The sequence below is a fragment of the Patella vulgata genome, chromosome 6, assembly GCF_932274485.2.
Source record: "Patella vulgata chromosome 6, xgPatVulg1.2, whole genome shotgun sequence".
Classification (NCBI taxonomy): Eukaryota; Metazoa; Mollusca; class Gastropoda; family Patellidae; genus Patella; species Patella vulgata.
Window position 1 is genome coordinate 31,048,136 of NC_065884.2, and position 25,388 is coordinate 31,073,523.

The window sequence follows — 25,388 nt, forward strand, 5'->3', positions numbered from 1 at the left end:
GCATACAAATTTCATACAGATCTGATGACAACTTTTGTCGTTCTGACAATGACAAGCTTCAACGAAGTAAAACAATGGCCATAACTCTAGAAGTAATTGACAAAAAATGCTTCTTCGTTTTGCTGATGCATATAAATTTCATACAAACAGGATGGTAACTTTTGTCCTTAGAGCATTCACAAGGCGTAACAAAGTGAAACAAGGGCCATAACTCTAGAAGGAATTAACAGAAATTGATGAAATTCAATAGGCTACTTTATTTTACCTATCTAAACCAGCGGCTGCCAGGCAGGATACGCCCACATTTTGCAAGAGATGGATAGAGAACAAGCTAAACAAAAAGCGATTTTTCGAACAATCAAGGGCCATAATTCAGGAAGTTACGATCCGATATGCACGAATATTGACAGGAATCAAGATCTTTGGGTTATAAAGATATACAGTAGAATCTATATGAGCAGCCACTCCTATTCAGCGACATCTCCTTGTAAGCGGTCACAATAAATTCCCCCGTAAAAATTCTATTGTTATATCTCTTTATTCAACAAAACATCGCCCATTCAACGGCCATTGTTGAATGATACCATTTTGTCGTTCTTCGTAACATCCCCACTAATCCTGTGAGTATTAGTTAATTAACTGGCCCCCACTGATCAGGTAAAACGAACTGTGAAAATAACAATAAATCGGGATTATCTGTTAATTAAACATGCATTATGCAAGAGCAAAATCTGCTTATTACAAGTCTTTCTTTAGGCCTGAAATGTTATCTAAATTATCAATTAGACATTAATTAACTTATCCAGACCATAATAAACTCTCGATGTCAAGGCTAGCCTTCGATGTTGGCTGGATTAGATTCCTATATGCCGCTAACAGCTATTGATAATTAAATCAATAAAAGTGGATAATCGAGACTATACTGTTTATATTAATGATTTTAGTAATGATGACCGAGACTATGCAAAAATTTCACCCGCTTCTTTCTCGGCTCATAGTGGATCAATTTGACTGAAATTTTCAGTAAATTACCCTTACACTATTTAGTTTTTAACTATTATAATGAGAACTGCCATCTCTTTATCTTATCTCCCATAATGTATCTTTAATCTTTTGTTTTATTAAACGACTAACCTGATCATTGCTTTCATATGTACCGTAACGAAACATTATTTGATACTGATTGAATAAACTAAAAGTACCGACAAAGCCAGTAGCGCAAAGCCGAGTTTTGTTACGATCATCTAGTATCTCTTTTCCATTGCCACTTTGTTGTTAAACAAACGTATTAGCGCCTCCTATAATATTATATACAGAGTTACACCCCCTGTAAATCGGTGACAAAATCAGCGATGGTTTTTTGTTCATGTGCTTTTTTGATTAAATAAAATTAATTCATTCATCGATTTTCTTCACAAAAACGGATAAATAATATTGAATGCATCTCAATGGTAGACACTAGACAGTAGTATCGAAGGTTGGTACAAAATGACAAGTTTACAGAAGTTATGTTCAAGATTTGAGTAAATAATTTTTGTTCCAAGCATGATTCAGCGACGGCCAAATTTACCGATGCAAGTATTGATGTTTGCTTCCAATGTATCCAAGCGTAATATATACTGATGTCAGCACAAAAACACTGAGATTTTATTAAGAGGCCACTACCGTTAAGTGGTCAGTCGTGAAAATTCCCTGGGTGGCAGCTTAATACACATTCATTCTACTGTATAACAAGTTTCATCAAAATCGGATCAAAATTGTTACTTCTAGAGGGGCGGCCATTTTGTCTGGCAGTTTTCATTCAATTTTCACAAAATTCGAACTCTACCAACATTACGGTGTAATGGTGATGTATTCGAACAGTTTTTTTTTAAATCAGATAATAATTGTGACCTCTAGAGGGACCACAAACTTAAAACGCGATTTTTTGTACAATCAGGGGACATAATTCTGGAAGTTACGATCCGATGTGCGTGGATATCGAGAGCAACCAAGATCTTTAGGTTACAGACATGCATTTCAAGTTTCATCAAAATCGGATCAAAATTGTGACCTCTACAGGGTCCACAACCTTGATGTATCATATTTTTACACTATTCATGTACAAGCTGTGGCCATTTTGTCCTGCAGTTTTGGTCCGATTTTCACGAAATTTGAAGTCAACCTTCATTACGGTGTAATGGTGATATAATCAAACTGTTTTTAAAATGGGATAATGATTGTGACCTCCAGAGGGCCCACAAGCTAAAAGATAGGTTGCCAGGCAATGAAACATACGCCCACAGCAGCTAAATCGTCCGGGCAGTCAACAAGTGTTGTCGCATATTTTTACTTGATCGTCTCATGACCTTAAACACTGTGTATAAATTTAAAGTCAATCGGATGATAACTTTAGCCTCTAGAGAGTCACAAGATTTTCAAAGTGATCAAGGGCCATAACTCTGGCAGTAATTATCGAAAATCTCTGAAAATGAATAGACTTCTTCGTCTCATGACCTTAAACACTGTGTATAAATTTAAAGTGAAACAAAGGCCATAACTCTAGACGTAATAAACAGAAATTGTTGAAATTCAATAGGCTTCTTCATTTCATGAAAATGTGGGCGTATAATAAAATATTGTTAACAAAAAAACCAAACCAGCAGCTGCTAGGCAGGATACACCCACATTTTGCAAGAGATGGATACCGAACATGCTAAAAACAAAAATGACTTTTACTACAATCAGGGGCCATAATCCAGAAAGTTATGGTCTGAAATGCGCAAATTTCAAAAGGGACTGAGATTTTTGGAATATAAAGATATGTTTTAACCCTTAACCGGTCATTGTCGACTATAGTCACCACAACGTTATACAGCTAAATGGTCACGGTCGACTAAAGTCAACCACAGCAAGAACCTGTTTGATAAGCCGCATTTGAGTATTTAGTTTTGTATTTAATTGATATGGCCACGCATGCGTGTCAGACAGAAATTGTCTTGTCAAGGGCATTGAGAAAAACATGTCTTTGTTCAACATTTTTTGACGAAAAACGTAATTTAACAATGTCGGGAACGTTAAAAACTCTTGAAGTGGTAGAAATCAGGGGTGCACAATTTCACTTTTGAACCACTAGCCCATGGGCAGATGTTATGACAAAATTTCCTAGCCCTACAGAAAAATATACCTTCCCTGAATATAAAAATAAGGTTGTTTTGTTTTTAATTTATTTTAATGACTAAACATAAAAATAACTAGATCTGCTACTGTCCCATGCAGATATGAAAGCTTTCATATTCATCGTCATGTGACATGGATTATATCAACTATCTTAAAAGAAAAACGAACAAGAAAAAATAATTATTAAAATTGGTGATAAACTCGCTAAGTTACAAGTCAAAATATAGTGAGAAACATTGCACCCAGGCAAAAAAAAATCAGCTGAAAACTAAAGGAAAATAACAGAGGCTTGGGTTGCTGTAATCGGAATGACTTCCCATTCCAGAAGTTTCAGAAAAATGGATCAAGCCGTTTAAAAACAGGATGGATGAGAAAATGAAATGAAAATGGCGAGAAAGATATAAAAAAAGGAAGAAAAATATCGAAAAAATAAATGAGATAACTTTGAACGGAAAAGATTGACCTCAGTTGTTCAAATATTTGGGTTAAATATGTAAATTTTGAAAATTAAAGACATAAATTGTCCTGTAAACAACTTTGTCGGCACATAAAAGGTCAAAGTCGAAATTCGAAATTTTGAAATTTTCGAATACCAAATATTTTACCCTGATCTCGGGCTATCCTGAAATGTATCAATTTCAGAAATAAGAGATGCACTGAACATATTACGGCCTATTGTGTTATTTTCACGTCCGTTAATGTGGGGAGCCACGGTGGCTAGTTGGGTAAGGCGCTGGCTCGCTAGCCTGGAGGTCGGGTGTTTGATCCCTGCATTGACCGAGAAAGTTCCCTCTCGATTTTCCGACGTGGTTTCCCCTTGTCAGTGATGCAGGACGGAGGACCTGACAAGGACAGCTGTCTAGTCCTTCGGATGAGACGAAAAACCAAGGTCCCGTATAAACATTGGAATGCACGTAAAAGATCCCTTGGCAGTTGGAATTTGATATAAGAGTAGGCGATAGTGTCGCTGCCCGGGCAAAATTTCCCTCATAGTACACTGTATGGTATATGCCCGTCTTCATTAGCCCAGTATAGGAGCAGAACAGTAGGACGTAAAAAACCCATTTCATTTCATTTCCGTTAATGTGGATTTTTTACTGTTCTTCATATTCAATTCAAAATGGAGACTATCAGTTGACCGAAATCAAAATTCTGTTCTGAACTTTTTTAGGCATTCCTTCAAGGATTCAGAAAATGTAACTCCCATGTCTGTAAGTAAAATATTGCAAAAGCCTGAGGGATTTTTCACGTTTCAAGATGGTGGCACTTCCGGTTCAATCTTAGTATAGAAAAAAAATCTCCAAGGGGAGATAACTTAGAACATTTTTAATGACATCGTTGAAGTTGGATCAACCAGATCTACTTACATTCTCAATTTCATGAAAATCGTACTAATATTCAAGAAGTTGCCATGTTGGTTTTACTTCCAGGATAAGATGTCAATGGCGTAATATATGAATTTCAAAAATCGGAAATAGCAGATCTGAAGTAAATGTTTTAAGGTACTCAAAGAAAAAAGAATTAGTAAAATAGATCAAATAGTCACAAAGTTACAGCTTTGTAGGTCAATTTTATCATCAGTAAATTTTGGCGATTTCGGATAAGTAAAACGTTTTGAAAATCTATTGATTCCAAAGCCACAGCCCATTCTTGGAACGAGGCTAACCAGAAATGTATTAATTTACTAAATATGAGACGAAATCACGAAACCGCGGCCTATTTTGATTATTTTCAAGCTGTTATTCGGAATTTGTCACTCGAAAACAACTTTGTCGGCACAGAAAATGTCAAAGGCGAAATTCGACAGTTTGAAATATTCAAATACCAAACATTTGATCATGAGCCAGGCTACCCCGAAATGTATTAATTTCACAAATAGGAAACGAATTCAACAAACTACAGTCTATTCTGTTTATTTACAAACCCGTTAATGTAGATTTTTCACTATTTTTCATATATAATTCAAAATGGTGACTATAACCTGGCCTAAATTATAATTCTGCTCTGAATGTTTTTTAGGCATTCCTTCAAGGATTCAGAAAATAAAACTCCCGTGTCTGTAAGTAAAATATCAAAAAAGCATTAGGCATATTTCTCATTTCAAGATTGAGCTACAAACTTCATTTTTTGTGTACGAATCAGTAGTGTAGTAGCTAGTACAGAAAAAATAATTCAAGATGATTTGACCTATATTTCGTCAATTTTTTTGAAAATTTTGACCCTTAATTTCTCCAAGGGGAGATAAGTTGGAAAGTTTCTAATGACATCTTTCAAGTCGCATCGGTGATTTCGAATTCTTAAAATTAAACAATACTCACCACCCATTTTTTGTGGGGGTAGGTCAAAGTTTCAGAAACATCCTATGGTTAGATTCTGAGAAATCTGATTTGCAGAAAACACACACAAAAAAAATAATAACTAGATCTGCTAAGCAGATATGAAAGCTTTCATATTCACAATCATTTCCTGTCACATGTCAAGGGTCATATAAAGAATCTCTACAAGATAAAAAAAAACAATTAAAATCGATCAAAAACTCGCGAAATTAATGCGATTTTTCACTCGTAAACAACTCTGTCGGCACGAAAAACGTCACAGGCAAAATTCGAAATTGTGACATTTTCAAATACCATAAATTGGACCCTGATCCGGCTATCCAGAAATGTATTCATTTTCGAAATAGGAGACATATTCTCCAAACTATGGCCTATTGTTTTCATTTCCATGGTCCTATCTCTTCGAAACTTCAGCTACCCCCCCATTTCCGACCTCGGGGCATCCAAAATGGCCTCAAAATTAAAATCGAACACCTAGTTCCATCTCTATTTTTTGTTTAACTTTATGTACCCCCGGGAAAATGGCCCCCGCTTGCCCCCCATGGGTTGGGCCCTAAAATTTGTGCTTGGGATCATAGGCCAGGTACCCGGTGAGTGTCAAGTTGGTGTGCACGAAAGTAGGGATGTGACGCTATCCTGAAATGTATTAATTTCGGTAATAATAGGAGACAGATTCTCTAAGCCACGACCAATTGTGTATGTTTTCAAGCCCATTAATGTGGTTTTTTCACTAATTTTCATTTTCAATTCAAAATGGCGTCCATTATTTGCCAGAAATCAAAATTCTAATTCCTACATTTTATGGGCTTTCCTTAAAGATACATTATGGGAGATTTTTATAGAGAGTTGGCCATTCTTGCTATAACAGTTCAAAAGTAGATGATGAAAGAAGAATATATTGAAAAATTCAGTCAAATTACTTTATTCTGAACATAGTTATCATCGTTGTAATATTTGACTAGAAATGGTAGCGAAATGCGTCTTCACCTTCGCCGATCGTTTGATTGACAGGCGTTAACTCCACCTACATATCTCGATTATCAAGTAAAGTTTTCAATGGCATACGGAAACGCTTTACAGCGGCCTCGCTAAGTACACTCTATCATTTAGCCTCGATCTAACTGACGTATTTTCATCAGGTTAGCCCTTATTTGATTTAATCAATTAGTGAAATCCTATTTAAATCCGAGCTGTAGCCGAGCCATCTGTGGGTCTACAGATTTGATTTTGGTCTTGTTGTTTAAATAAAGATCTAATTTATAATTTCTATAACATCTGAAGCCATTAATTAAGACTTGCAATAATCAGATTTAGCTCTTGCATAATGCATGTTTAAAGGATTCGGAAAATATAATTCCCTTGTCTGTAAGTAAAATATCAAAAAAGCCTTAGCAATATTTCACATTTCAAGATGGTGGCACTTCCGGATTGGTCTACAAACTCCATTTTTTGTGTACGAATCAGTAGTGTCGTAGCTAGTACAGAAATTTTTTTTAAAGGCAATCTGACCTATATTTCGTCGATTTTTTTAGAAAACTTTGATCATTTATTTCATCAAGGGGAGATAATTTAGAAAATTTCACATGACATTTTTCATGTCGCATCTGCAAGATCTACTTACATACTAAATTTCATGAAAATCGTGCAATTATTAAAGAAGTTGTCAAGTTGATCTCAACTTCCGGTTCAAAATTACAGTGACAAATTTTCAAAATTCGAAAATCTGAAATTGCAGATTTTAAGTAAATGTTTCAAGGTACCCAAAGAAAAAAGAAGTCAAATAGTTACAAAGTTACAGCAATGTAGGTCAAATGCATTCATTCGTAAAATTCGGTGATTTTCGGATTCGAAAAACAATTTGAAAATATATTTAATCAACGTTCGCTTCCCATTTTTGTGTGTGTGTGTGGGGGGGGGGGGGGGTAGGTCAAAGTTTCAGAAAGATCCTATGGTTAGATTCTGCGAAACACGATTTGCAGAAAGTACACACAAAAAAAAAAAATAATAATAATCTTAACAAAAACAATAAGCTTTCATATGTAATACATATGAAAGCTTAATAATCTTAACAGAAACAATAAGCTTTCATATGTTATGTTTTACTTCTATAGATTTATTTAGTTTTCCTATATGTATATTTATTTTTATTACATATTTTATTGAATTGTATTGTACAGCGCATCTGAACACCTTTTGTGGAAGATAGCGCTCTATAAATGTTAATAATAATAATAATATGAAATATGAAAGCTTAATAACAAAGTAACAAATATTTAAGCATCCAAATGTTCCAATACCTATCCATAATTTATCACCCAATAATACATTCTACAGTAGACATCGCTTGTGTGATAAATTTCATAATCTACTGCGACATCTCCTTATTAAAAATGAATTATTTTTATTTCATTGACTTTGATGGAAACACTGGGTCAATATAAAGGACTTTGCAATGGTTGAATTGCTGTCAAAAACTGATGTATCACTACGCCGTAATGTAATCAGGTTCGGTAAAAGTGAAGTCTATAGCAAAGAATTATATTTATTTATTTGTGCACGTAAGAAAGGATTGGGTGATAAATAAAATCTCCTACTCGTCTTTTTTGATATCAAAAAATATCAACACTCGTTGATAAAGTAAAAAAAACTTGGCAGAGCCTCGTTGTTATCAGAAAAGAATTGTAGGAGATTCTCTATATCATCAATAATCTATTGGATGTTATAATTGTAATAGACAGCAACAACCATAAATGGAGGGATAAAAAGGAAAAAAAATATCAGAAAAAGTTTGTGTTGTTCAATCGGTCGTTTTTATAGCTACGGGTTCAATTTACCCTTGCAAACTTGTTTTTGCTCATTTAAGTGTATGCCGTATTGAAAATGAAATATTACAATACAAGAATACTAAATTAAACTATACAGTATCAGTGATGTCTCAAAAAATGCCTATTCTAACTAAGTCAAATAAATGGCTGTTTTTCAGATCATGCGATTTACGGACCACTATGACACAATGTCATTCAGTCTACTGGTACCTCTCAATATAGTTAGCATTTTTCACATTTCTGCCTACATAAAGTATATTTTGATCAGAAAATCAATGATTCCTTTGGAAAATCAAAGTGTGGGTATACATAATTCGTGAAACAGTACCACCGGTCGTGTGGAAAAGTGAGCGAGAAGACACGTGATGTAAAAACGCTATATATTATTACGACGTTTGCAATCTTCGTGAAATGAACACTTGGGAGTTTATAAAAGTGTTTATTGCTGTTTATTTATCATTAAACAATAAAAAGCCGTGAATGACAATAAACGGAAGACATATTTTCACAAAATACATAGAGAAAAAAAATTACGGTATCTTTGGTAAGGAATGTTGTCATTCGACAGTACTCGTTAATTTTAGAAAAGTTATTTTTACTCTTAGTACCGGAAGCTTATACCGGTAGAACTACTGTGTGCTTAGTAAGTTATTCTGACTGAAGTTATTATTATTGCGCGGACTGGAACTAAAATGCTTTAAATAATCACAAAGTATTGTGCGATCACAAAGTATTGTTCAATTTCAAAGAATTTCTGTCAAAAAAAATCGGTCTGTCAGCGGGCTAAAGTTGTGATTTTACGACCAATCAGGGTACATTATCTAGGAAATTGCGTTCGGATATGTGTGATTATCAAAAGGTACCAAGATCTTTATGATAAAAACATACATGTATATTTAAAGTTTCATCCAAATCGGATTAAAAGTATGACCTCTAGAGGGTCCACAACCTTGATATACCATATTTTTACACTATTTGCATACAATAGCAGCCATTATGTCCGTCAGTTTTTGTCTGATTGTCATGAAATTCGAAACCAAACAATATAAGTGTATAACTGTATTATATTTTTAAATCAGATAAAAATTGTGACCTCTATAGGGACCACAAGCTAAAAGCATGATTTTTCATAAAATCAGGGGCCATAATTCAGGAAGTTATGATTCAATATGCAGGAATATCATAAGGAACCAAGATCTTTGGGATATAAACATCCATTCCAAGTTTCATCAAAATCGGATGAAAATTGTGACCTCCAGAGGATCCACAACCTAAATATACCATATTTTATACTATTTGATTACAGGGGGGCGGCCAGTTTATATCCGGCATTTTTTGTCCAATTTTCACGAAATTTGAACTCAACCATCATTAGGGTGTAATGGTGATATACTAAAATGTTTTTTTTTTAAATCGGATAAAAATTGTGACCTCTAGAGGGACCACAAGCTAAAAACGTGATTTTTCGTACAATCAGGGGCCATAATACAGTAAGTTACCAACCGAAATGCGTGAATATCGAAAGGAAAAAAGATATTTGGGTTATAAACATTAAATTTCAAGTTTCATCAAAATCGGATCAAAATTGTGACCTCTAGAGTGTCCACAAGCTAAAAACGTGATTTTTCGTACAATCAGGGGCCACCATTATCCATGAAGTTATGGTACGATACATGCCAATATCGAAAAGAACCAAGATCTTTGGGAGATGGACCTATATTACAAGTTTCGTCAAAATCGGATAAAAATTGTGACCTCTAGAGTGTCCACAAACAAATTAAGGACGGACAGGGGCAACAACAATATAAATCCACATAAAAATGTGGGCGTATAAAAACTCTGTGTATCAATCTAAAGTCAATCAGATGATAACTTTAGTTATTGATCAAGGGCAATAACTTTGGCAGTAATTATCGGAAATCATTGAAAATTAATAGGCTTCTTCACTCATGACCTCAAACACTGCGTATAAATTTAAAGTCAATCGGATATTAACTTTAGCCTCTAAAGCATCCACAAGATTTTTCAAAGTGATAAGGGCCATAAATCTGGCAGTAATTATCGGAAATCATTGAAAATTAATAGGCTTCTTTGTTTCATGACCTTAAACACTGTGTATAAATCTAAAGTTAATCCGACATCACTTTAGCCTCTAGAGTGTCTACAAGACTTTTTGAAGTGATCAAGGGCCATAACTCTGGCAGTAATTATTCAAAATTGCTGAAAATCAATAGGCTTCTTCGTTACATGACCTTAAATACTGGGTATAAATTTAACCCGTTAAGTGCGTAGGTCGTTATATAATGTCCTGGACAACTGCCACTAACGGTGTGTAGGGCGTAATATAACGCCTTAGAGGTATTTTCCCCAACCTATTCTTAGAACATAGTTCGTCACTTGGGGGAATCTTTTGGGAATTCCCCCACGATCGCAGCATGTGTAGGACGTTATATTACGTCCTGGAGAACTGCCACTCACTGTGTGTAGGGCGTAATATAACGCCTTGGAGGTGAAATGAAATGAAATGAAATGGGGTTTAACGTCCTACTGTTCTGCTCTGGGCTAATGAAGACAGGCATACGCCATACAGTGTGCTATGAGGGAAATTTTGCTCGGGCAGCGGCACCATCGCCTACTCTTATATCGAATTCCAACTGCCAAGGGATCTTTTACATGCATTCTTGTATACACGGGACCTCGGTTTTCCATCTCATCCGAAGGACTAGACAGCTGTCCTTGTCAGGCCCGCCTTGGAGGTATTTCCCCCAGCCTATTCTTAGAACATAGTACATTGTTCTTCGTCACTTCGTCAAATTAATTGCACAATAGGGGGTAGTTAACGTTTTAAAAACGTCACACTTAACGGGTTAAAATCAATCGGATATTATTTTTAGCCCCTAGAGAATCCACAAGATATTTTGAAGTGATCAAGGGCGCCTGTTTTTTTATATTGTATTTTATTAATTGAATTATATCACATTTCAATGTGGGCGTATAAAAAGTAAGCAATATAGTTGTAAAAATCTGGTTGCTGGAACAGTTACCCCCACCATCAATTTGACTTTGAACATTCAGAAGCAAATTATGTGCAGCAAAGTAAAGTGCATGGGAAATGGCCTGTTAAGGGTTGTGTCAAATCAATTAAAAAGAGTTCAAGAAATATTAGTGCTACAATTTCGATACATATTCGAGAAAATGGATAAAATGCTGAATAATACCTCATAATCATTACCATCACCAACAGGAGAGTAAAAGCCTGTGCCATATGATCGAGGATTACGTCTGTTACCACGTCTTCTACCTCTTCTAGGCTAGAAATTGTAATCGATAGAGTAATATTTCATTCATTCACATAAGGGACAGAATAGAATTAAATTATTGTATCTGTCTTGTCTATATATGCAGCTCTACCAATGTACGAACAAAATAATTATGTTAAATATGAGATAAGTATGAGAATGAGCTTAACTTAATTGAATGCTGTAAGTTGTAAGACAAAAGAAGTGAAATGTCCCACTTTTCTGCACCGACTAGGCTTATGACCAGAAAATGGGAAAGGCAATTGAGAGACAAACCGAATGAGAATGAGTTTAATGATAAAACTCGTAAATGGTCCTGTGTCTGGCAATGTTAAAGGAGAATACTATCGCAAAAAGTTGTTTTAATATGAAAAATGCGTTAATATTAGAATACATTTAACACTGCGAAATTTTAAAAGTCATTCTTAATATTTTTACAAAAGAAAAATATACCAACAAAACCCGAATTGACATTTATGCATATCTGCAGCCTTGTTTTGATTTTTTCCGTGAGTGACGTTAAAGACGACAGACATTGTAAATTTCCCTATAGAAGGCTATTGCAACTAAGCACTGCATCCCGTCATTTTGTTTAACTCTAAGCACAAACATGGTCAATTGCGTTGTTTGGGGATGTACTAATAGCACAAACAATAAATCAGGAAGCATGTGTCATTTTTTTTTTTAAATTTCCAAGCGAGGCAACACGCAGAATGGTCTGAACACAGCGATGTCAATGAGGCGATGTCAAAACACGCTTCTCTTTGTTCGGAGCAAGTGCAATTTTAATAATATCATTATGTCGATCAAAATATAGCAGTTATGTTACCTTCAACGTTAAAACTGTGTATAGTTCTATGGTGAAACCGACACGCTTTCAAAATCTAGCAATAGAAATGACTGATGTAACCATAGCAACTAGGCCAGCTAGTAAATTAATACTGCAGTCGATCATAGATAGTCCTAGATGTGGGAAGCCTGTCAGATTTAACTAGGTGTGATAGAATATTTTTTCAGTGATACGCCAATATTCCGGTCCGATGCCGAAATTCCTATATGTGATCCTCGTTTTTCAATTGTTGCACAAAGAAAGTAGTCTAGGGTATATAATACTGTATTACCCTATGGCTAGGGTAAACTTATTAGGATTAATAATTTTTCTCTGATATATTTTCGTGGTTGAAGCGTGAACTTCAATAAATGAAGCAAAAGTTATCGAGAATCCAACTCCAAGTCCAAGGACTGTGGTGTTAGACAAGGTAGGCCTACGCTGTTTTTAGTGCCTATTTGTCAGTCTTCGTGGCTATAATGGTAGAATGTCGTCACCGTTGTTGCTCGCCTTTCTAATTGGTTCGTACTGATTGGGAAGAACATTCGGGGTGAAATCAATGTCTGACAAGCTGTCACATTCTGCCAATGCCATATTGAACTATACATCGACTGCTACACAAGAGTCGCCTCTTACGTCATGTCACGTGATTTAGCTTCAGCTCAATAATTGTCAGGTGTTTCCATAATTGCAGAAATCCGAAAGTGTTTTTTAACGTTATTTGTTACTAAAACTTTTTTTTTTTAAAATAATTCTGAAATCCTTTACACAATGAACAAAGTAAATGATAAAATTACTATAGCATTCTCCTTTAAGGGGGAAATTTACTCAAAAAGTGGGGAGGCTACACATTTGCTAAAACTTGACTTGCTGACTTTCTGTTTCATAATTTTGCTTGTGGGACATTTTAAGTTGGGGTTAACAAATGCAAGAAATAGATATACAGAAATCGATATCAGTTTTAAGAAATAGGGTCAAAAAGCTTGCCTTTAATAGACTTTAACTACAAATATTCCTATGTATGTTACGTAGCATATTTATGGATAATATTCATGATAATCACAAAAAAATAAAGATAGGTTGTCAGGCAACAAAACATACGCCCACAGCAGCTAAATCGTCCAAGCGGTCGACAAGGGTTGTCGCATATTTATTCTTTATTAGGTAATTGGGGTCATTTACAAGACAATTTAATACAGATCAGATTATAATTTTCGTCATTTGAGGATTCACAAAGTTCTACAAACTGAAGCAAGGGCCATAACTCTGGAAGTAATGTAAAGAAATTGTTGAAATTCGACAGCCTTTTTCGTTTTACTAATTTAAATAATGCATATAAATTTCATACAGATCAGATCATAACTTTTGTCATTTGAACGTTCACAGGATTCAACAAAGTAAAACAAGGGCCATAACTCTATTAGTAATTAACGGAAATTGCTGAAATTCAAAAGGTTTCTTTGTTACACCAATTTAAATGAAGCATATAAATTTTATACAGATCGAATGATAACGTTCATAAGGTTAGAATCATTTCATTTGTAAGAGATGCTTACAATCAGACAACGGTAATGAAACAAATGGTGGACCATTTTCTCACTCGAGAATCGTCGCTATTCGACTCATTTGTTGTTGTTACGTTTCAGACGTAAATTTGAAATAATAATATCCAATTAGGCATGCTTGTATATTTTACATACTGTACAAAGCCATGGTACAGAATTCAACTATAAAATGTTTAATTCTCTTCAAGAAGAATTGTTGGCCACTTCGTTTATTTCAATTTATTTTTTTAAGACGAAACAAAACATTAAATAATCACCAGTTGAATGAATTATTAAGAGTAAATAATAACTTGAGATAGGTTTTATATATCATTGGCAATTATCAATCAACTATAATCATTAATCCAGATGTCCGGACAGAGAGAGGTGCAACAACAATATACATCCACATGCAAATGTGAGCTTATAAAAATTAAGTTACCTACCGGTGTATTATCTTCTAATAAAGCCATCAAATGACTCTCCATCATTTCTGAAATTCAAAACTTTATTATTATTATGTTAACTTGTTTTCGTGGAATTATGCCAGAAACCATCCAAGTTTCTTTCAAACTCACATAAAAATGTTTACCTTGATCCAAGGTATTATTTTCATCCTAGATAGGATTCCGGGGAAATAACTGTAAAATACAAGCGGTTCCCATGCAGGATATGTCCACATTTTGCAAGACATTGACAGAAAACATGCTAAAACTAAAATTGCGATGCAGTTGGAATATAACGACAATAATGAAAGGACAGATGGTCGAACACTAAAACAGGTCAATTATGATATGTGTGTATTGTTTTTATTGAATAATCATGTTATTCAGTAACAATAAGCGAAAAAATGTTACACACATTTTTTTCGTCAAATTCGATACCTGCCGTGCAAATTTCATACAGATCGTCAGATAACTTTTGATGTTAGAGCGTTCACAAGGTTCAATAAAGTGAAACAAGGGACATAACTCTAGACATAATGAACAGAAATTGCTGAAATTCAATAGGCTTCTTCGTTTCACTAATTTCAACAATGCATATAATTTTCAACGAAATCGGATGATAACTTTTGACGTTAGAGTGTTCACAAGGTTCAATAAAGTAAAACAAGGGCCATAACTCTAGACTTAATGAACAGAAATTATTGAAATTAAATAGGATTCTTCGTTTCACTAATTTAAATCATGCATATAAATTTCAAAAAGACAAGGCTCAATAAAGTGAAACAAGGGCCATAACTCTAGACGTAATGAACAGAAATTATTGAAATTAAATAGGCTTCTTCGTTTTACTAATTTATATCATGCATATAAATTTCACAAAGATTGGGTGATAACTTTTGGCGTTAGAGCGTTCACAAGGTTCAATAAAGTGAAACAGGGGCCATAACTCTAGACGTAACAAACGGAAATTGCTGAAATTCAATAGGCTTCTACGTTTCACTAATTTAAATAATGCATATGAATTTCAGATAGGATGAAAACCTTTGTCGTTAGTGCGTTCACAAGGTTAAACAAAGTGAAACAAGGGCCATAACTCTAGAAGTAATAAACGGAAATTGCTAAAATTCAATAGGGTTCTTTGTTTCCATAATTTAAATATTGCATATAAATTTCATCTCACTAATGCAAACATATATCAATTTTAAAACAACTGGATGATAACTTTTGGCATTAAAGCGTTCACAAGAAATTGTGGACGATGGACGGACGCGACGGCAATATACGTCCACATTTCTATGTTGGCGTTAAAAAGGTTACAAATCCGGAAAAAACGTCTTTCTTCCAACGCAGGCAATAGAGCTGTGACACCTATTCATAGTCTATTTCTAAGCTGCAGATTCGTTTAAGTCGTAGAAATTGACTGAAAGGTCCTTTCGTCTTAATATGAGCAGGGTGGCGTGATGTATATAGAATGTATGAGTGTGTGTCGGTGGGTTTGTTGTACAAGTCGAAATGTAACTTGTTTGAAATCTGGTTGAAATTTACCCAGGTGTCTACACTGTAACATTGGTACCGTTTAATCTGGCGTAAATAGCGTTAATTTCTACTCTAATTATTCATAAATATTGTTGAATTTCGGCGAATAGTGCTCAATTTGTACTTCTATCGAATTTCTATCTCACTGTTTAATTTTGATTACCAAGCGCTTAGTTTCTCGACACTTGTTGAAATATAGGCGTCCTGTCTAAATGGCACGACTGTTCAATAATTAGTTGGACCGTTCAATTTCCCGAGCCGTGATTAAAATCAGTCAAGGTGTCCAATTACGCAAGGTTGTCAATTTTGTTGCCAAACATCTAATTTCACGTGCGATGTTCAGATATTACGATGTTGAAATACTGTAATAAGTGTTAGTTTTAGTACTGACCTGTTGCGATACAGTAAAATATTATTTTTCAGGATTCATACGACGGCAGGTATCAGTACAAACGTCGCGAAGGTTTGACGAAACACGATTATCATGTCGTTTTTTGTTGAAAATTGCCACGATATATAACTCGGTGTAGCAGTCGCACTTTCAAGTCTGACGTAAGCTCGTACTTACCGTAAAAATGAACTGAACTGAACGCAACACAAGTCTCTGATATAAGAGAATATTAGTTAATTATAACCACTATCAAATCCACACAAAAATCCAAGGCACTTGTTTCGACCGAAGAGCCTATTCCACATGAATCCCAAATCAATGATGAACTGTCAACTTGTTATGTAGTCATTCACGTGCAGATTGGTTTGAATAACAGAATTGTCCCGTGTATAAAAGATCAAAGAATAAAACTGCACGTAGCCACTTTGTTTATCTAAAAGGGGCTCTGGTGCACTTTAAGGAATTATTTTTGACCCAATATTAACCATCGCCAATTTTTTTTTAAATCATGGGATAAAGTCAATCAACAAACAATACAGGTCCACTTTATTACAAAAACATTGGTGAACTTATCATTTTTTCAAAAATCATAACGCTAATCAACAAACAATACTATTGTTCTTTATTACAAAAACATCGGTGTAATCTCTGTCGTGATAGAAAGGCAAGCTAATTGATTATTAGGTAAATAATACAATATAAACAACCAATGAGCAAAACTGATTTATTCCAATCAATTTATATACGAGTCAAGTATTAGTATTACCTTAACCGTGTACGAGTTTGCTTCTGAACGGACACAAATATTAATTTTGATTGTTTTATCCATCAACACATAGAGTAAACACATCTAACAACCAGATCTTATGAATTTGAGCCTCTTCAATAGTTATAAAGCACATCAAAAAGTGTAGAATAAATTGCCTTACAGAAAAATCATGCTTTATAAGTTGTTAAAGGGGCGTGGGGCTATTTAAGGAATGACGTTTGTGCACAATACAATGAAATAATTACCACTGGTGTAAGGAATTATTTTGACAGAATATGTCAACTGCAAATTTGATGACTAAACATCAGTTTGTTCAGAAGACGCTCTGCATGCACGAACTTTCAAGTCTGTACCGATTTAAAAGAAATTAAACAATCCCACATATCCACATTCCTAAAAACAGCAGTTTTACCGTAACACAGTAAACACAATTACTCGTTACAAATTGGTATTACATGTAACGGGTGGATTGGGGGTCCGGCCAAATCGCGACGAATAACTTCTTAGTCATATTGTAAGTGTAACTGTGTTTTCTTTATTTTGACATTCTGCTAATTGAGAAACCATTTGAGTAGTAAATACAGGTTATTGAATGGACTGAAGCTACATGTAAAATCACAAATACATCGACATCTCTTTTCAAAATTTGTAATTATTACTACTGACAATTAACAATAAAAATCATATTGTCCACACAACTACAGCAAGGTAACAGTTTGTTGTTAAAGGGGTGTCTACGTTCTGACAATCGGTTTCTTTTGTTGTTACGTGTCAATTCTCATTATGGAACTTTGATTGACAGTATGCATCCACCAGACTCTGTGAATCATTAATATGCCTGTCATTTTGGATATTGACACAAGAATAATCCACATTTTGAAGACTAGAAGGCTTACTCAACACTTTCAACGTGTATAAAATGTTGAATAAAATTTTATAAACAAAACTGAATTCTCCGTGTGACATTTTCTTCTCGAACTACCCAGACACAATACTATATAACACAGGGACATAACTCTATGAAAAGGGTCTATTAAACCGGAAATAGGGAATCAAGTAGTACCACTCACGTTGCGAGACATCAAGTAATTATATCATATTCATTTTGAAAGAAATAAATCCAGTGTATCCCCCACGTATTGTAAATAAAATATAAAAAAATAAATACATGTTAACGTATTGTAAAATGATAAATCAAAGTAAAAATTCCCGTAAAATATTATTGTTTATATCGCGTGTGTCTAGTTAATGACGATAAAAAGCAGACGAAGATTTCTAACGTAACAAAAAAAATAACAATTAAAATGAGTGGGGCTTCGGAAGTCACTGTCAAGAATTGGCTTCAGGCATAAGAACTAACTAAATGTCTACATCACATTCACAAACTGTCACAAGTACTTGTGGCAGTGCTAAAAAATCTAAGAATAGTCAGAATGGAATCTAACCATATTTGTTATGAATTAAAGTAAATCTTGTTATTTAGGTGTTTTACGTTGAAACTGAAAAACTGCTAATCAATTTTTAAATTTGCTAATCAAATTTGGCAAAATTGGACTTTTTGATTAGCAGTGCTGCTAATCAAATGTGAAAAATTACCGACAGCCCTGGGTGGTAATGAAAATTTCTAATTCATTTTAGGAAACCATAAATGCCATTAGGCTTCATATGGTTAAAATTTTATGAAAATCGAAAAATAATCAAAACTTTTATGGACCAAAAAAAACCCATTGAAAAGTGACTTGAAAAAAAAATCATGCCATGACAAAATGGCATCAACTTTAAATTGTAAACAATTTGATATAACGCATATTTGCTTTATGCATCAAATGGTATAACTTTTATGGAAATCCATTAATAATTGCCTCTTTTACATGCAAGATAACACGAAAAGTGACCCATGCAAAATTAAATATTTCTCGGCAACTGCTCATTTTACAAACCAAATTTAAACATATACAGGGAAAGTGCACAGATTTTTGACAAAAATATATATTTTTATGAAACCATTTAGTGGAATTTTATGATCTTTATGACATTTTTCAATCATATTTTATGATTATTTTACATAAAGTTATAGTTCGATATGCACAAATATCTAAAAGAACTGAGATCTTCGGGCTGTAAACATACATTTTAAGTTTCATCAAAAGTGTGACCTCTAGAGGGGCAATAATTCAGGAAGTTATGGTCCGATATGCCCGAATATCGAAAAGAATCGAGATCTTTGGAATATAAACCTATATTTCAAGTTTCGTTAAAATTGGATAAAATATGTGACCTGCAGAGTGTCCAAAAACATAATGTGCATGGACGAATGGATGGGCAAATGGTTGAATATACGTCCACATGAAAATGTGGGCGTATAAAAATTTCTATAACAATAACATGTGAAGGAGTTTAATCTACCTGGTTAAAAGAAGGTCCTAAAACAAACAATTTCATAATGATTTATTACCTAACGCATTACTTGCTCCCACATATCTTGGATTCAATAAATTTACCTGAAAAGAAAAAAACAAATACAAACTAGAACTGAAAACGGTACCAACATGAACAAATGGACAATGTTTCAAAATCTTGTCTCAACTCTTTCAGCAGCAAATAAATAAATCAAGCAATTATTTACGTCATGAATGCTAACATGTTAAGATTTATGATGATCAGAGTTGCCTTTGGCGGTTCTTGCTCTATGACTCTACCTACAATATATTGATACATACCTTACAAACACAGGCACTTGAAGGGATTAAAATAAAATTTCTTACTACTCTTTGACTAGGCCTATATATTACAGTAATAAGAAGGTGTATCAGCTGACATTTTGTTTTGACTTGTTGGCGACATTTCGTCTGCTATCATCTCACAATACTCACTAGTTCTAACACTTCCCGTCGTTTTTATTGCCAACGAAACTTTATTTGATCATTATACACCTTCCAATGTAATTAAATTGGTAATTTTACAGCGTTATTAATTACAAATCAAACTTGAAGCGTGATCACTTGGCTATTCGTATCTTAGACGGACCGGAAGTACGACGAAATGTGGTCAAAGGAATTCCCTATTGCTTTTGTTTGTAGCAGTCTGTATCACCCAGTCCCTTTATAAACCTATCCATTAGTCAAAATTTGCCCAGGAACTGGGTGATCCAGGCTGCACCAAAAAAAAACACGCGGCCTGCGGTCTCGCTCAACAGCGACCTCACTTTGTAGGCTCTATTATTCACCGTGTTTGTCGGGTGAAAAATTCAGGCTTTTGAAGTTATAGAATGCCACTAGACGCCGGTTTTTTTTACACTGATTTTAGATATTTTAAATTTATTAGACAATTTAAAAAAATAACGGTTTCTGAAAAATTGATGAAACAAATAATTTTTTATAATGATCGATGCTTGAAAAATCTATTATAGCAGATATCGGCCGAAACATGATCGGAGATTTCCGGTTTATTTCTTCATTACGGGCACTTCATTTTTGCCGACTTAAAGGCAAAATATTTTTTCCCAAAAAATATTTTAATTTTTTATCACTTTACCTGTCTACCCGAGAGATATGTGCCCCCCCCCCCACACACACACGACACAGTTTTACGTCTACGCAGGTTTCAGAAATAAAATTGTTTAATTATAATTATCACCCTTATAAAGTCATTTTACTTTTGATCCATTAAATTTTCCAAAGTATGTATTTTCCTAAGTATGTTACCTACCAATGAGAATATTCAGCTGTCATTCTGAGATTCTTAATTCGCGATCAGCTATATATATGAAGGTCAATTTTAGTTTTGGTAACACGCCTCGACCAATCAAAAATCAGGGCTTCCCCAACATGAGGTCATTGACCTCATTTCGTCTTACTTCTGGTCCGTCTAAGATACGAATAGCCAAGTGATCACGCTTCAAGTTTGATTTGTAACAAGCCAACAGTGAGGCTGATGTCCCCCGCCGAAATCCCCAAATAAATAGATGACACATATTAATTAATCACACATCTATTTTTTTCCAAAGTATCAAGCAGTCAAACTGATTATCAACTATACACTAAGTTTCATCACTCTCTATCAGATAGAATCAAAGTTATCTTGTCCCAAAGCAGGAAATTGCTTATCTTTGCTTAGCTTTAGCTCGATATGTTAATCATTGAACTCAGTCAAGACGATCATCTACATCAAGTTTAAACATTCTACCTCAATTAGAAGAAGAGTTGTTATGTTCCAAAGTCGTGACCAATCAAAATGCGTATTGCTCGTTAGCCTAAGCAGAAAATTCTCATCATCGAACTTAGTCAAGGTATTGATGTAATGAAACTATACACCAAGTGTCATCACTCTCACTTAATGAGAACTAAAGTTATCGTGTACGAAAGCATCGACCAATCAAATTGCTTATCTCTGCTTATTCCTAAGCAGAAAATGCTGATCTTCGCACTCCATCAAGGCATTGACCTCATAAACCCCTACACCAAGTTTGAACATTCAAGCTTAATTAGAAGGAGAGTTATTGTGTTCCAAACTCTCGGCCAATCAAATTGCTTATCGCTCTGCTTACCCTGTGCAGAAAATGCTCATCATCGAATTTAGTCAAGATATTGATGTAATGAAACTATACACCAAGTTTCATCACTCTCACTTAATTGGAACTAAAGTTATCGTTTCCCAAAGCATCAACCAATCAAATTGCTTATCTCTGCTTACCCTAACCTGAAAATGCTCATCTTCGAACTCCATCAAGGCATTGACCTAATAAACACCTACACCAAGTTTGAACATTCTAGCTCAATTAGAAGGAGAGTTATTGTGTCCCAAAAAGTGTGACGGACAGACGGACGGACAGACAGACAGACGTACCCATTTTAATAGTCCCCTGCTTTCTTCGAAAGGCGGGGGACGATTAATAACGCTGTAAAATGACCAATTTAATTATATTGGAAGGTGTATAATGATCAAATAAAGTTTAGTTGGCAATAAAAGCAAAAGAAAGTGTTAGAACTAGTGAGTATTGTGAGATGATAGCAGACAAAATGTCGTCAACAAGTCAAAACAAAATGTCAGCTGATACATTTTCTTATTACTGTAATATATAGTCAAAGAGTAGTAAGAAATTTTATTTTAATCCCTTCAAGGGCCCGTGCTTACAAAATGGATAATAATTGAGAACCGATTAAGGATAATAATACAATATCAACCAGCAGTTGCCAGGCAAGATAGGCCCACATTTTGCAAGAGATGGATAGAGAACATCCTAAAAATAAAAGCGATTTTTCGTACAATCTGGGGTCATAATCCAGAAAGTTATGGTCTGAAGTGCGCAAATATCAAAACTGACCGAGATCTTTATAGACATAAACATATATTTTAAGTTTCATTAAAATCGGATAAAAATTGTGACCTCTAGATGGTCCAAAACCTTTATATAACATACTTATATACAATTTGTGTACAAAGAGCAGCAATTTTGTCAGGTAGTTTAGTTTCGATTTTCACAAAATTTGACTTCAACCTTCATTATGGTGGAATGGTGATATAATGAAATGGTTTTTAAAATCAGATAAAAAATTGTAGCCTCTAGAGAATCCACAAGCTAAAAAACAAGATTTTTCTTACAATCAGGTGCCATAATCCAGGAAGTTACAATCTGATATGCGGAAATAGCGAAAGGAACTGAGATCTTTGTTTAGTTTAATACTGTTTCTATTTCAGCAATAGCTAATGTCAGTTACTTGGTGGTTGAAAACCCAACGGTAACCAGTATCCGCGATTTATTCACATTTATTACTTATCTATAGATTAAAATATCTGTTGCACAATATAGCAGGGCATCGGAAGACTTGATCATACTAAATAAGTTTAAATTATTAGTGATATGCTTCTAAGTTAATGGTTCGTCAATTTATTCATTCTTGGCATTTCATTTCTTTACCCTTCCCTACTTTGACAGGTTACGAAATGAACTGTTCCAAACTGGTTGATGATTTGTTCTGACATAAATAATTAAAAGCATACCCTTGGATTTTTAAATACAAAATAAGTAAGATAACATGTCAGTCCAAAGAATTTACTACACACGTGGTTGTTTCTCTAGCCGTGAAGGAAGATATCAATGACATGGCAATAGTCCGTATATTAATTGTCTTCAACTTTGAACCCATCGGCACATGGCATCATGATAATATAAATACTTTTATTATTTTGTCTATCTTAATCTTAATCAAACTGTTTACATTTATTTGTATCTTTGTGTCCTTTTGAGACTGTTTAAATAGTGTTGTTAATAAAATACCGGGAAGTAGTGTCAACCAGTCGGTATCTCATGGTGGCAATTCTGGGACTGTTGCTAGTCACGTAAATTAAATAATTTGGCAGGAATTAAAAGACATTTATATCTTTCTGTGAATTTTATTACAAATGACATGTGCCTTATACAGTATATATGTGGTATATATACAAAGAAGCAGCCATTGAATGGCAACCATTTCAAATGAACACTGATTGGCAGCGTAACAATTGTGATTGTTCTTTAAAAATGATGTAAAAAAAATTTGGGTAATTATAACTACTAAAAATTTACAATAAAAGTAGTATTGTCTACAACATGGTAGCAATTTGTTGTTAAAGGGGTGTCTATTTTCTGTCAATCGGTTTCTTTTGATGTCACATGTCAATTCACATTATGGAACCTTGATTGACAGTATACATCCACCAAGACTCTTTGGTGTCGAAATTAAAAAGTCAGCAAGGTATTATCGGACTGATACATGTCCACGTATATAATTGTATTCGGCAAAGTTCCATAAACTTGTTGACAGTGAATTCTGACGATGTGTGCTTACATATCAGGAGACGCAGGCTTTTAATTCATTTGTGATTTAAATCAGAAAATATATTACTTGATGTATCATTTACCGATATTAGATGCATTGTGTGGCTTATTTGTAAGAATGTGAAAAAGTATTTAGATGGATAAAACTATGCCCCCCGGTAAGACTAGCATCTATTGGTGCAAATTTTATAATTTTTCCATAATTTGAATGAATTTGTAATAGTCGATGGATGCAAGTCTTAAAAATGTTGAACATGTAAATGAAGTAATGTATTGGTATAGGCATATTTCTGTTTAGAAAAAGACAGAATGACAGTGCTCAGGTTGTTTGAAAAATGTGTGTATTCCTGTTTTAATTTCGAAATAGCCATCAAATGCTAGTAACTGATATATTACAGTCCTACATGTACTTCACCTAAACTAAACGACCAAAGGCATGTTTTAATTGAAACACGGATCGGAGTCACACCGTGTTTTCAACACTGAGACAATGCCATTGTGTCACTCAATATTCATTTGATATTCACTAAGTAAATCACGGAATTCCCCAATAGGAAACACGGTAATATTGTGTTCTGTCAAACCATCGCTATGTCCGTACAATACCAACTTATTAATATGAACAGTTTCCATCAATAACAAGCCAACAGTGAGGATGATGACCCACACCAAAATCCCAAAATAAATAGATGACACATATTAATTGATTGCAAGTTTAATTTTTTCAAAAGTATCGAGCAATCAAACTGATTATCAACTATACACTAAGTTTCATCACTCCCTATCAGACAGAATCAAAGTCAAAGAAATTGCTTAGCTCTGCTTAGCTTCAGTCAATGTTACATTGAACTCAGTCAAGACAATCACCTAATGAACATCAACATCAAGTTTAAACATTCTACGTCAATTACGGTAAAAGCAGAGTTGTTATGTTCCAAAGTTTTGACCAATCAAATTGCTTATCGCTCCTTAGCCTAAGCAGAAAATTCTCATCAAACTTAGTCAAGGTAATGATACAATGAATCTATACTTGGAGTTTCATAGCTCTCACTTTAATAAGCAATCAAATTGCTTATCTCTGCTTACCGTAAGCAGACAATGTTCATCATCGAACTCCATCAAGGCATTCACCTAATGAACGCCTACACCAAGTTTGAACATTCAACTTAAAATTAGAAGGAGAGTTATTGTGTTTTAAAGTCTTGACCAATCAAATTGCTTATCGCTCTGCTTACCCTCAGCAGAGAATGTTCATTATTGAACTTAGTCAAGGTATTGATGTGATGAAACTGGTGTTCATCACTCTCACTTAATTAGTTATCATGTTCCAAAGCATCAACCACACTTAATTAGTTATCATGTTCAAAAGCATCAACCAATCAAATTGTTTATCTCTGCTTACCCTTAGCAGAAAATAACCTACACCTAGTGTGATCA

The 25,388-nt window shown here is 34.4% G+C and overlaps 1 protein-coding gene across 5 annotated transcripts in view; it reads right to left on the bottom strand.

Annotated features, from left to right (window-relative positions):
• The window catches only part of LOC126825382 (uncharacterized), a 92,068-nt gene that overhangs the window by 32,876 nt on the left and 33,804 nt on the right, over window positions 1-25,388 (bottom strand). For all 5 annotated transcript variants that reach the window (XR_007681936.2, XM_050554994.1, XM_050554996.2 and 2 more), the window contains 3 exons: window positions 19,590-19,635; window positions 14,439-14,485; window positions 11,539-11,631 (listed from right to left, as the gene is read on the bottom strand). Coding sequence is in view for 4 of the 5 variants with exons in the window: in XM_050554994.1 (XP_050410951.1) it covers window positions 11,539-11,631; window positions 14,439-14,485; window positions 19,590-19,635 (186 nt within the window). In the remaining variant the exon portion in view is untranslated. The remainder of the gene's footprint in view (window positions 1-11,538; window positions 11,632-14,438; window positions 14,486-19,589; window positions 19,636-25,388) is intronic.